Source organism: Chlorocebus sabaeus, chromosome 25 (assembly GCF_047675955.1).
Source record: "Chlorocebus sabaeus isolate Y175 chromosome 25, mChlSab1.0.hap1, whole genome shotgun sequence".
Lineage (NCBI taxonomy): Eukaryota > Metazoa > Chordata > Mammalia > Primates > Cercopithecidae > Chlorocebus > Chlorocebus sabaeus.
Genome location: NC_132928.1, coordinates 22812518 through 22826297, shown reverse-complemented (window position 1 = coordinate 22826297; position 13780 = coordinate 22812518). Strand labels below are relative to the sequence as shown.

Sequence of the window (13780 nt, the reverse complement as noted above, 5' to 3'; positions counted from 1 at the left end):
GGCTAGGCAGATGTTATTGTCACTATTTTATAGATGAGAAGGAAGGAACTGAGGGAGCAAGGGGCTCTCATGAGGTTACATAGTGAGACAGTATCAGAATGGAACTTAAGACTCAGGATCTCTTGTCCAGTGCTTCTGCATTTAGCACATCTCACTCCTCAATTATTCATCCACTAGGCGTTTATTCTATTACATGGCACGCTGTGCTTATGTGTTGTGTTCATATATGTGTGTGTTTTCTGGTGCTGTGTGCACAGTTCATATAATCTCTATCCACTGTGTATGTACCCTGAGAGTCCCTGTGTGCCCCCTAGGCCTATTTGGCTCTTGCAACTTTGGGAGGACTCTCAGGTGGGAATTATTGTCCTATTATTCCTAGTTCATAGGGCTTCACCATCTCCCCAGAGCTTCAGCTTGGTAGGAAAGTGGCTTTGATATCAGGAATAGATCCGTAGGCCGTGGGCACAGAGCAGAGGAGCAAGCCAACAATGTCCAAATAATGGTGATATTTAATATTTCATGATCATTTATAGTTTACGCTTTAGGATGTGTTCTCATAATTACTATTTCATTTTATTCTCTCTCAGCCCTGAAAGTAGATTTTATTGTTTTTCTCTATTCTTTTTCAGATACTGAGAGATGTTACATGTCTTGCTCAAGGTAACCCAGCTGGAGGACAGCCTTGGCTTCAGCTCATTTGTCTCTAGATCCTGTCATCTTACCGCTGTGCCTTGCTGCCTCTGAAAAGGCAGAAAGAAGTTACTCTCTTTCTAGCTTTGTGGAGAAAAACAGGTGATACCTCAACACCAAGCCATAGGGGAGCCTCCAGTGACTCTGCAAAGAGAAAAAAGACCAACTCAGATTCCAGAGCAGCCCCAGACCACAGCCTGAGCAGTTGGAGCCTTCCACCTTCCCACCTCTGTGTTCCTCTTGTCCTTGGGCATCTCCTGTGTGTGCTTCCGGGAGATGACAGCAGTGCTATAGAAGTGTTGGAGTGAAGATGTTTTCCCATCCCCTTGGCCTTAGGTAGTGTCTTTGTCTTTGAAGAGTCAAGGGAATCCGGGGAGCTGTCTAACCATATCTATCCTGTAGACTCGGGAGGAAGCTGCTAGCTGCTACAGACAGAAGAGAATCCCTGTGCTTTGGGCTCCTAGGAAGGTGTTTGCCATCCTCTCTGTGCCACTGGTATCTGTCTTCTTCCCCACCAGATTAACACTATCCACCGCTGCAGGGCTCAGCATGGCACCTTGTACATGGCGCTAAGCAGATGCTGCTTGAGAAGAGCAAATGTTCTTGTCCGGGAAACCATGTCTCTCCTTGGTCCACAGAGCCCTGCCTGCCCCAGGAAAGGACAGCGTTGGGAGGGTAAGTCCCGCCCCTCACTCCTCCCCCTCATTCCTGCCTCCACAAGCATCTTCTGGGAAAGGCGAATGAGGGAAGAGACATTGGCACTTGTGCCTTACCTACCTAAGTTCTATCCCCAAGGGCCCCTTCCGGAGGTGCTGTCTTCTTTCTGGAGTTTTGGGGGACCTATCAGGGGGAATGTGTGGCCATAGGTCAAGCCTCATTCTCTAACTGGCCTCACCAAGACTTAAGCTGAGGTTTTGGGTTCACCTGTCTGAGTCGCCTGCCCTTTCTCAACTGTTCTGTCAGTCAGAGGTGGGAGGAGGTCAGCAGGGATGCACTTGGTCATCTCGAACCCTATTAGAATGTGTGTGGAGGCCTCCTGGCAGCTTCTATGCAGGGTCCAGCTAGATCCCTGGGCTTTTCCTGAGACACACGGGGCTAACCCACTTCTTACGGATTAATTTTTCCACATCGGAAATCAGAAGCCATTCCCCAGGGCCTCCCCTTCAGTTTCATTATCTCCTCTGACTCTGCCCACAACCTTTGAAAAACTCTCGCTGTGCTTCCCACAGAGAGAGACGTGCAAGGCTTGCTCAGCCTCACACAGCCAATCCGTGGCAAAGGATGGCGGGAATTCAGGCGGCCCAAATCTCAACACATCCTCTTGCCACCCTGTATCCTTTTTAGTTTATTTACATGAAAACACGTTCAAAGGTATAATTAGTAAAGTGCTCCTGACACAATAATACGTCTTTACTGAAAAACAATAAATTAATGAGAAAAGAGATGCAAAAAACCTCAGAGGAAAATGTTGAAGTTAGGGAAATATTTAATACGCCCGCCTTTGGCTCACACCTTTTCCTGGGACGATTCCAGCTCCCCCGCGAGGTCTCATCTAGCTGGACACCTACGAGCCATCCCTCTCCTTGGAAATACACCCGTCTCCCAATTCGCTGACGCTAAGAGGCCCAGACAACTGGAGAGGAGTGAATTTTCCATCTGAATTAAGTAGCTCCTTTGACACGCCTCCTCTCTCCCTTTGCATGGCCTTGGTTAAGAACTAGGATTTCCTCGTCCTTTCTCCCTGTCCCCCAGGCAGCAGCCTCCAACCTACTCCGCGGTCCTCCCAGCTCTCGGCACCGTGCGTCCTCCCCTTTAAGGACCGCCCCTCCCCCACACCACACCTCCCCAGGCCACGCCCCCACGCCCCTCCCCTTTAAGGACCGGCCCCGGACGCAGACGAGGCTGTGACGCGGCCGCCGGCCCGGGGCTGGGTACATTGTCGCGCGGCCGCTTCCCCCCGGCCGGGCCCCCGCCGCCCCGCGGTCCCCAGAGCGCCAGGCCCCCGGGGGGAGGGAGGGAGGGAGGGCGCCTGGCCGGTGGGCGCCAGCGGCGAGCGGCGGGACCCACGGAGCCCAGCGACCCGCCGAGCCTGGAGCCGGGCCGGGTCGGGGAAGCCGGCTCCAGCTCGGAGCGAACTTCGCAGCCGGTCGGGGGGCGGCGGGGAGGGGGCCCGGAGCCGGAGGAGGGGGCGGCCGCGGGCACCCTCGCCCGTATCCCCGAGCCCCCGGGCACCATGCTGTCCAACTCCCAGGGCCAGAGCCCGCCGGTGCCCTTCCCCGCCCCGGCCCCGCCGCCGCAGCCCCCCGCCCCTGCCCCGCCGCACCCCCCGGCGCAGCCGCCGCCGCCGCCCCCGCAGCAGTTCCCGCAGTTCCATGTCAAGTCCGGCCTGCAGATCAAGAAGAACGCCATCATCGATGACTACAAGGTCACCAGCCAGGTCCTGGGGCTGGGCATCAACGGGAAAGTTTTGCAGATCTTCAACAAGAGAACCCAGGAGAAATTCGCCCTCAAAGTAGGTCTGGGGCCCGGGGAGGGGAGGCGGGGCCGGCCCCGGGCCCTGGAGCTCCCCAGCGTCGGGTGCCCGCCCCGGCCTGGGTCGCGGCGCTGGGCGGAGGGGTGGCCGCGACGGGGCGGGGCGGCCGGACCGGGGGTGCCGAGTGCGGGGCGGGCGGCGGGTCCCAGCGCCCTCGCCACCCTGACCGCTTCCGGCCGCTCCCGGGCGGGAGCCCTGGAACCCGCTCCGGGGATTCAGGGGACCCTGCCATTTTGGGGTTTGAGCGGAATCCAGCCGAGTCGGAACGGTTGGCCTCGGGACTTCTGCTAATTTCACTCCATCTCAAGGAAGTGATTTTGAGGGGGGATGGTTCCCCGTCCTCTCCTCCCTCCTTTTTCTCTCTCTGCGGGCACAAAAGGCCCATTACTCATTGAGCCGGTTGGTCGGTTGGTTTGGAGAAGTCGGATCGCAGAGGTTTATTTAGCCTCGCTCCTTATTTGGGAGCCGGAATGTGTGATTTCACTTCCCCGAGCCTTGCGAGGGCATCCGGGCCGCCTTGGGGCGCGCCAGCCAGGAGGTGTGCTGAGGCAGGGTCCTGGGCGTCCCCCGGCTGCGGGGGCGGGATTGTTTGGATCCCGGAGCTGGCCCCGTCCCACCCCCGCGCGGGGCGGCTCCGGGGAGAGGCCGGCGGTGTCCGCGGCCGGGCTGATCATTGTGAACTGAGTCTGTAACCCGCAGCCGGACCCGTGCTGATTCCGCCTCCCGGAGAGGGCCACTTGCTGTCCTGGACTCGCGCGGTGATGGGCAGTCTGAGGAAACATTATCCTTGAGCTGGGGAAGCCCATCCCTTTTCTTTCTTTAAGGGGTGTGGTGGTGGGGAGAATAAGGATTCAAGTGAGAATATCGACTTCAGAAGTTAAACAGAATGGAGTGGGAGGTCTCTGGAGATGGGTGGGTCCCCAGTGAAGTGTGAGCCGGTCTTGCAGGGACACCAACAAGGTTTTCCTCTCACAGGGGTTTCAGGTCAAACCAATCTTTAAAGGTGATATTTCAGGTTTGTTTCCCCTGGGGTGTCTCAATGATTGGAGGAGGAGAAAAATACTTCCTGTGTTGTATTTTTCTCTTCCCCATCAGCCCCCATAGCAAGCTGTATTTCAGTTATCAAATACAAAACTCAGAAATGAGGTATGGGTGGAACTATTGGAATATACAATCAGATGTTTTGAAAAACACCAGTACTTCGAAGTTGTACAGAGCAAGCATGTTCCATTTCTAGATTTTAAGGCCTCTAGAATTATTTTCCTGCTGCTCTCATACTCAACCCTGTCAGAGTTCTGTGGTTTCTGCTGTAAGTTCTTGTTGTGGGATCTCGGTTGTTGTTTAATGTTGGCTATTGGAGAGGGAATAAGTATCTTCAACACTTCAATATTTGTGCCTTAGACTTCTCTTTCCCTACTCATAACTGAAGGGAAAGGAGGAGGAGAAATTGTTTGGATTGACCATTCACCCGACTCCATGACCTTGGGGACTGGAGTTGGGTGAATACAGTTTGACCACAGTTAACCTGTATCATTGAGGAAGTGACAGACGGTCTTTACAGGAGCGTTTGCTGTCCCCTCTGAGACACCATCTGCCTTCACCCATTAGTAGTTTGGGGACACTGGCTGTTCATTTTCTTGGATATTTGGAATATTATGTAAAGACTTCAGAACAAAAGCTCCCAGCTTCTGCTCTGTATTCTGTGTAATAGACACATGCACAAAATCATCCTGTAAAATGCTTTTGAGTGGCAATTCAGATTTCTCTTGTAACTAATGGGATAGAGGTTTAGATATTTTTCTACTTTGCATAGTTTTGGAAGGAAAAATCCAGCAGTGTGTTAAATAACACTTATAGTTTATCCCTCTCAGGTTAGAAGTGGGTGAAGAGTGAAGTCAGTCTGTTTTGACAGGCAGCCTGCTCCCAGATCTTTTAAGTTGACTCAACTGTTAAATTGTGGATTTCCCACACACATCTTTGTGTTAAAACGTAATAATGCAGGAATAAAGGAGAGACAAGGCATTTGGAGTCTGACAGCAGTGTTAACAGCACTTCCATATCCAAATATTGGCTGAGACATAATTACAGCTGTGGGGGGAATCTGGTTCAAAGAACCCTGTTCCAGAGACACACACCAAAGAGATTTCTAGATCTTGAATTTTGATTAACCTCAGATGCTGAGTAGTGAAATGGTTTTCAAAACCAGAAGTCTCATGATTATAAAGCAGGAGAGGAAGATGGAGTGGGGCAGGAGGGATTACCCCCTTGGGAAGGTGCCTGAGAAAAGGGGAGGAGACCTCTATTCTGCAGTGTACAGAGGCCAATGCTGGGGGCTAGAGCAGAGCTGGAGGGCAGCAGCCCAGCCTCTGCTGGGGTTCAGAAGTCTGCTATGTTGCAGCTCTGAGTTGATGGCAGCTGGCAGGTGCTTAGATGCTCTTCTCCTTGCCTATAGTCTGGTGACCTCTTAGCCCTGTTAAGTGAAATCAGCGTTTGAAAAACAGTCCCAGCTCACCCTGCTGCTTCTCTCCCTCCACCTCAGAGAGCTCCCATTTAAATGCTTTTGGTGGGTGCTTTGACCTTACCTCACCATCTCTCCTGGCTGCTTTTGCTAAGTTCTGAGTCATGCTTCCAGTCAGAGTTGCAAGGGACTTGAGAGGTCATTTTGTCCAGCCCCCTCCTTTTGCAGAAGAGAAAACCAAGGCCTAGAGTGAGGGAGTGACTTGCTCAACGTACCATCGCCATTCACTTGGCAGAGGCAGGATTGGAACCCAGGTTGCCTGACTCCCAATCTCAGGCTTCTTGCCACTTACTTCCTAACTGAGCCACAGGTTCAGGGACATGGCCAGCTGCTGCTCCAGGGTGCCTCCAGCCTGAGGAGCTGTTCTGTCACCTCAGGCCCTGACTGACAGGAGGGGAGGTCAGCGAAGGGAGATGGGTGGGTATTTGCCCCCCCGTCCCCCCGCCCCGAGCACAGTCCCCAAAGTTGGAGGGGAACTTCAACAGTAGCTTTATGCATTTTTTTAACCACTCCCTCCCCTTTTTAATACAGTATTTGATAGACACCTTACTTACTGTTTTTTGTACAAGAACATGGGAATTCTATTATTTCTTTGATAAGGACACCTAGTCTCAACCCACTTGTGTATTAATTAGTTGTATTCCCCGGGAGGGTTCCTCAGCTGCTTGCTACTTCACTGTGTCATGGTGACCCTTAGGTGTTAGCTCAACAAATTTAATTAAAGACTGTATCGTTGTTCTTCTTTGCCGTGCAACTCTGATTAGGTGAGGTATGTTGCTGCTTTATAGAATGTTGTCGTAACTTATCTCTGTGTATCTTTCCATTGCATGGATTACAGAAAACAAGGTCCTGTAGTTTCTTTTCCTTTCCTTTCTCCAGCAGTCCTCTCTCCCTACGTTGTCGTGGAAGTGCCACTGCGATGTGGCTTCCTTTGTTCTGGTGAAGGGGAGATGATTAGAGCCTCTCATGATTGTTCTGGATGCTGTTGGAGGGAAATGCCAGAGCTCCCACATCCTCACAGTACAGGCACCATCTCGTTTCCGGCACACCTCATACTGTGTACCTGTGGAGGGCAAGACAGGTAGTGTGGCTAGGTGAGAGGCAGTGTCCCAAACTGGAGTTTGCTGGAGGAGTCACAAGGTTAGGAAAATTTCATTGACCAAGCTGCCTCTTTTATATGCAATATGGTTACAGATAGGTAACAGTTTGCTGAGTATCTGTCATAAGCTTAGTTGCATGGAGGACACACATGTAAAAACTGGCCTGTAAAATTTTGAGTCAAGAAACCTATTTAGAGAAGGTGAAATTAACACATGTAGGCTAGGGCTGCACTGTCCAATTTGGTAGCCACTACTCTCACATGACTAATTAAATTAAAATTAATTAACATGAATGGATTAAACTAAATTAAATTTGAAAAATCAGTTGCTAGCCACACTTCAAGTGTTCAGTAAACATGTAGCTAATGGCTATTGAATTGAACAGTGCAGAAGAACATTTTCATACTTGCAGAAAGTTCTCCTAGACTTTGCTGGTCTGGGAGCTAAATCATGTGGCTGGGATAGAGGAGCTTTGAAAGAGGGGAATCTGTGGTGTCTCTGGGAGCTAAGGGAGGCTCCAGCTGGGGTCAGTGGGACATGGCTGTGCCTGTGAGGAGTAAGCAAGTCTGTGACAGGTGTGGTGATGTTGGCCTGGCTAGAACTGAGGAGAGGAACAGGAGGTCAGAGTGGTCAGGGGTTGGTGGCTCGAAATTGAAGCTAACTCATCTTGTGTCAAAGCAGGCTTTAAAGTTTTTGAGGGGCATGAAGGTGTCAAAAAGGTTAGGAATCATTGAGGTTGGGCTTGCAGAATTGTGAGGGAAGGGTCAGGTTTCTGGTTTCAGAGATCCTGTCCTTCCTGGCTCTAGCCCTGAACGCCGGCTCCTGCAGCAGGGCTCTTGGTATCCACTGAGGCAGGTTCGAAGCCAGGTCGGCTCATTGTCCTTTTTCAGTTGTGAGTTCTGGGCTTTGACTGAGCTTGGAGACCATCTCCAGCTAAGATATGGGATCAGTGGCTGAGAGGAAGGGAGAGAAAAGCAGTCCCTGGGCCTTAGGGCCAAATATTGGTGCGTGTCTAGGAAACAAAAGAACCCCTTTGTGGGAGGAGGAAGGTATTGGGACCTGTGACATTTCTACTACTTAGGACCTGAGGGATTGGGCCATCCACGGTTGATGATTTTTCTTATGAAGCAGGTACAAGGGATTGGGAGGAGGGCCTGGAAGAGTCCAGCCTCAGAATTGCTGGAGGCAAACTTAATCCTTGGGCTAGGGGAGGGGCCAAAGCTCCTGTTACCCAGAGCCCAGGAGTGTGCTGAGTGGGTGCCAAGAGGAATGTCAGCCAAGATGGGGAAGAGCAGGGCATAGTCGTCTGCATCTGAGCCATTGCCCAGTTCCCAAGCAGCCTTGCCGTGCTCTGAGCTGGGGTTCTTCCTGGTGGTGTGATGTCTGTGGTGCAGGATTCACTCTATTCTCCTACCTTTCCTCTACTTCAGGCCCTGCCAAAGGTCATGTGAGGTCTCTTTTCCCCCTCTTTCCCCTGCACTGTATCTTTCCAGATGGTTCTGCGTCCTGGAGGGAGGTGGATGGGCAGAGAAGAGTTGTTCTTTGCAGGGACTGCAGCTTTTCGTGGTAATGGTTTGAGGCCCAGTGGCAAAGCGACCCACACTTCATAGTAACTTAGAACCCACACTCCCTCGCCATCTTTCTTGATTCCTTGCACATCACTGAGGAAGAAGCTGGGCCAGTGCAGAAAGGTTCAGTGGCATGTCCAAGGTCTTACATGGTGTTGGCATCCAAGCCACATCTTGAGACCTGGTTCCTGGGGACCTGCTCTTGGTCTGGGCTCCTTTGGTTTTTGGTTGCTAGAAGACTGCAGACCTGGTGGAGCAAAACTGAGCTCCACTAATGCATCAGCTAGGATCTTTCCACATAGGTCACCTTGTAAAAGGGGGCACTGGTGAAGAGAAAGGGCTGTGCTACTGGACAGTGTGATCATGTATGGCAGTTATAGAACCCAAATCAGATTGCTGTGTACCTTTTCTAGTTTTTAGGAAAATACTGATATTTTGTATTTTAAGATATATATAGATACAGATATGTAGAGATGAGCCTGTTACCATGGGTTATGTACTAGATAAGAAAGCAAAAATAAGTACATACATAAATAGAAAGGTTCTAGTGTTTGTATGCTGCTAACAATTTACATGACCTTGAACAGGTCGGCTAAATTTGCCAGGGCTCATTGCACAGAGGGTCGGCTCGAGCAGCTTCTTGAGCACCGGCAGGGTGAGGCAGTAGAAGGTGGTGCTGCAGGCCAGAGGCGGAGGGCAGGCAGGATAGCTTGCTGACTTGCTCCGGGTCTGACCATCAGCAGTATTTGGGTCAGCATAGATGCCCTTTCGTAGGCTTAATGCCGGGCTCCAGGGCAGCCTGTGTTCAGTTAATGAGTAATCATCACTGACCAGCTGTTCCTTCTCTTGTATGAAGACTTAGAAAGTGTTCTAACTGGTGACTCGGCAGAGAGGATAGACTACATAATTTAGCAGGGTGTGCATCTTCTCTTTCCTTAAAATCAGAAGAATCGTGGTGTAGTGGTGGTGCAAAGTAGAGATGAGGAACTCTATTCCCTACTTGAGATTCCTTTCTCATTTCAAGTCATGGGGCATTCGAAGGCCACTGTGATTACTGGTGCAGGCTGTGCCCTGTGCACAGGGATCTGGTTGAGGAACTAAGGGAGGGCTGAAGTCTAGCCACTGTCCCCTTGCTCGACTTTGTCTTTGTGTGTGGCTGGGTTCTTTCAAAGGAGTGCCTTTTTCTAATTCACCAAAGGTATAGTTATGGATTAGGGGTGGTTCTGAGTTTAGAGTTGGGGACTGATTCCCAGAGCTGATGAGGAAATTAGGATTTATATTCAGGTGACCCTCAGCCCCTGAGACAGGCCTGAGTAAGAAGAGATATCAGGAATCCAAGGAAGCAGGAAGAAAAGGGGTTGCCTGGTGATGTCTCTTCTCTTTCCTCCTCTTCCTGCCCATGCAAGGCTAGAGCAGCTGTTTCAGCCCTGGAGGTTTGGACTATGGGGTCCTCTGTGCTGGGTCATCAGGTTTGGTGGGAGGAGGAAGAAAACCACAGTAGAAGGAGACATAAAGTTGGGCTGGGCCTCTGGCAGTGAAAGGTTCTTGGGGTCTTTATTCTCTGATCAGTAAACACCTCTGTGTGCCAGAATGAGCTGGGACAGGGTGCCAAGGTCAGCCCATATTTGTATCTGGTGTTCTCCTCCAAGACTAGCCAAGCTGTGTGCTCATTCTGCTGGGAACCTGAGCTCTCCAAAAGGGTCATATGAAAGGGCATCTTATTCTTGAGGGACATTTCCAAGCTTCTCTGTGGCCACTGTCCATCCTGGACTCATCTGAGAGGTGAAGAGTGGTGGCCAGAGGCGGAAGCCAGTGGCCGCCCGATGGAAGCCTTTTCTGTTTCAGAGCATATGAGGGAGCTGAGGGAGCTGTACAGTTGATGCCTTCTCTCTGGCTCATCTCCATGAAGATTCTTTTGAACCAGAAGCAAAGGTGAAATCTCTCCAAGGGGAGGGGCTGAATAGGAGATCTACTGACTGTCCCCTTGCCAACTCCTCCCCCTTCGTCCTCCTGCGGGGCTCCTTATCCTCTTGCTTGTCTACGGGGATATGATTGAGTTGATCATGTGCTGCCATTTTAATGATCCATATTGTTAGGGGGCTCTCAGCACACACCAGACATTAGTAGCCTGGCCTCCTGCCCAGGGCCCAGAACTGTTACTCAGCCCCTCTGCCCAACAGCTAAAAATAAACCTGCCACTGCTGCAGTCTCCCCTCACAGCCAGGCCCTGTTAGCTGTCCCAGTGCTTCCTGCCACACTGCTGACCTGTTTCTCTCACTTGTTGCTGATGTTCTCCCTGCTTACCCCTTTCTCTTCTAGCCTGAGCTTGGTAGGTGATTTAGGGCTAACTCACTCTTCTGAGTGCTGGGAGATGCGCTATGGTTTTTATGTCGCCAGGTGCCTAGAATTTATGTGTATGAAAGCTCTGTGAAGCTGTCCTGCCTATTTCCCAGTAGGGAAAGGGTTAGACAAAAAGGAGAGTGACCAAGCTCATCAGAGTGGATCAGACCTTCTACTGTGCTCACCTCCAGACCTGGCTTCCTCCAGTTTTACCTCCAAGCAGGCTTCTCTGCCAGAGTTACCTAGGGATGCTAGGACAGCCCCACTGGGCATAGCCTGCCCCAGGCCTTCACCCTGACTGCCCTGTCACTGAGCATGCTACCTACCGTGTACTCCTGCCCTGTTGCTACGTTATATTCTCCACCCGCATTGTGAGGCTTGGGGCTACCACATTCAAAAGTGTGACCTCATCTTGTCAGCTTCCAAGAATAACTGGTCCCTGGCTCTCAGTACCTCCTTCCTGAGTCAGGCCATGGCACCTCTGGCCCTCCCAGCTCAGCCACGTGCAGAATATCACCAAGTGCATGGGTTTCTTCTACCTCTTGACTGCAGTATTGATGTGTGTCCATGGAGGTGTGGCCTCTTCCTCTACTCCCCAGAGATCCTGGAGACTTGTGGAGCAAGATGAGGAAAGGAGCTCAGGTAGCTAGAATATCTGCTTAGCTGAGAGACACTGGGCAGAGTGTGACATTGGCATTCTGTTCTTTAGCGTGGCGTTACTATTCTTTATGTTTTTTTTCTAATCCCTAGACAGGTGTTGATACTAATCGTGACCTAGGAGGGCTCTATGTCTGCTTTCGGGAATTACGGTTTATTTGGGGGAAGGGGTGTATGGTGGAGAGTGATGGTAATGGCAACCAAGACATAGGACTTGAGGAACCCTCTGCCTTCAGCTAGAGTTACATCCTCTGACCATGTGTCCATAGCCTCCTCCTTCTACCTCTCCCCGGGGCCTCATTTCCTCTGCAAGGAAAGATTAATCTGCCAGGGCCCATTGGCCTGTGCAGGGGAAGAGTTGGTTATAGTTGCTAAATGTTTATTTTTAACTCTGACAGAAGGAGACCCTGTCCTCAGAATAGCCATATCCTCTGTCTTTCCCTATCCCAACTGCCTTCCTTGGCTTCTGTGATTCCTAGAAGAAGGTTAGTAGGATTCTAAAGGCCAGGCTTACACAGGAGCTGGAGAAGGGCAGCCTTTCTGAGTGAGGAATCTGCAGGTTGCTCATCATGCTTGGCTTCTGCAGAGCTCACAGGGTCCTGCGGGGAGAGTCCTGGACACTAAAGGCCATGTGTCTGGAACTTGGAGCATCCTAGGAATGCAAGTGGCTTGATGAGGAGGCTGCATGTGCCCTGCAGCTCAGAGCAGCCTGGCTGCGCAGCTGAGCTGGACAGCCCAGCGAGGGGTCATCCCATGCCTTCTCCATCCTTACAGGCACCCAGATCTCTGGCAGATGGGGAGGCCACAGGGAGAAAATGAGCGTATGTAGTAACCTGCCTTGGAAATGCTTGCGCTTGCAGACATGCCAAGTGCTGTCATTCCCTCTGACTGCCAGGCTCACGAGCATCATGTCCTCATGTCCTTTCTAGCAGAGCCCACCTGGGACTCTTAGTGACTTCATACCCTTTGTGTTCTCTTCCCCTGATGTGCTCTAGGGACCTGTGCTCACAGAGAGGAGGAGGAAGGGTGGCAGTGCCCCCTCTCCTGGGTCTCACTCTGCTAACTTTATGCATTTGATTTGGCTACCTGGGCTTGGATGCTTTAAAAGAAAATGAAATTAGGTTTGAGATGTAACCAGAGAGGGAAGGAATAGAGAGTAGTAGGGGGTGGGATGGGCGGTTGAAACATGTGGCTAACTCTGAGAACCCTCAGCTATGGAAGGAAGGTCTTGCCCCCATGATTCTTTGGTGTGCATTGGGGGATTAGTTTGCCTGGAGGCCAGCACTGATCATGTAGCTTCCCAGCTTAAGCCCTTCAGTGGTTCTCTTTGCCTGTAGAATACATGAGATATCCAAATCCTTCCCAGATCTGGCCCCAATCTGTGTTTTTTTTTTTTTTTTTTTTTGGAACACGTGCTTTTTTTTTCTCCTCGGCTTAAGTGGCTTATATATGTTGTTTCTTTAACAGAACTGTGCTTTCCACCCCCACACCTTAGCATCTATCCATCTGCGTCTTCTCTGTACCATGCCCGTCCCCCGTCCTGTCTATATCTACCTATTCCACCCTGCACAGATGCTGCTTTTCCAGAACCTTTCGCACCACAAGCGGGTCTTCCCATTCTTCTCCATCAAACTTGGTGATACACTCTTACCTTTTATTTCTCTGTTTAAGTGCATTTCTCCATGTGCAAGGCATCTCTCTCTCTCTCTCTCTTTAACAGGAAGGCAGTTTGTTAATGGAAAGTATTTGAGGAGTCCTGTGCACAGGCAGTGACCACGGCAACTCCCTTTCCTGCGGGTGCTGTCAGAGGGGTTGGGGGTGATGTCCTCAATCTGTCCAATCTTGATAACCGGGTGGGCAAGGGCCCTGAGGGCCACCTGGGCCCCAGGTCCAGGGGTCTTGGTTCTACTTCCTCCTATGGCTCGGAGTTTGATGTGTAGGGCAGTGATACCCAGCTCTGGGCCACATCCCGGGCAGCCAACATAGCAGCATGTGGTGAGGATTCATCTCAACCTGCCTTCACCTTCATCTCACCAGTCGCACGGCAGATGATTTCTTTGCCAGAAAGATCAGTGACATGGACAAAAGTGTCATTGAAGGATGCAAAGATATGGCAGACACCAAATACATTCTCTCCTTCAGCTACCTGAGCTCTGAGGCTGATGACCTTTCTTCTTTTCCTTCCCCTTTCAAGGTGCCATTTCTGCATGTTGTTTCCAGACTCCGCACAGGAACTCAAGGCACTTCTTTAGATATCGGATTGGATTGTAAATTCCTTGAAAACCCATATCTTCATTATTTTCGTATGCTCTTATTTTCATGTAGTGACCGTATGTCCTCAATGAAAAACAGGCCAGGCATGGTGGCTCACACC

At 51.0% G+C, this 13780-nt stretch overlaps 1 protein-coding gene and 1 long non-coding RNA gene across 3 annotated transcripts in view; both read left to right on the top strand.

Moving 5' to 3' along the window:
• The first annotated feature begins 381 nt into the window (after nt 1-381).
• Nucleotides 382-2227, top strand: LOC140710250 (uncharacterized). The gene is made up of 3 exons (XR_012091201.1): nt 382-1026; nt 1209-1365; nt 1920-2227. It is a non-coding gene; the product is annotated as an uncharacterized lncRNA (long non-coding RNA).
• Nucleotides 2228-2593: 366 nt separating this feature from the next.
• MAPKAPK2 (MAPK activated protein kinase 2) overlaps nt 2594-13780 on the top strand; it is a 48832-nt gene continuing 37645 nt past the window's right edge. For both annotated transcript variants that reach the window (XM_007988671.3, XM_073011556.1), the window contains exon 1: nt 2594-3202. In XM_007988671.3, coding sequence (XP_007986862.1) covers nt 2924-3202 — 279 coding nt within the window. In that variant the 5' untranslated portion in view covers nt 2594-2923. The remainder of the gene's footprint in view (nt 3203-13780) is intronic.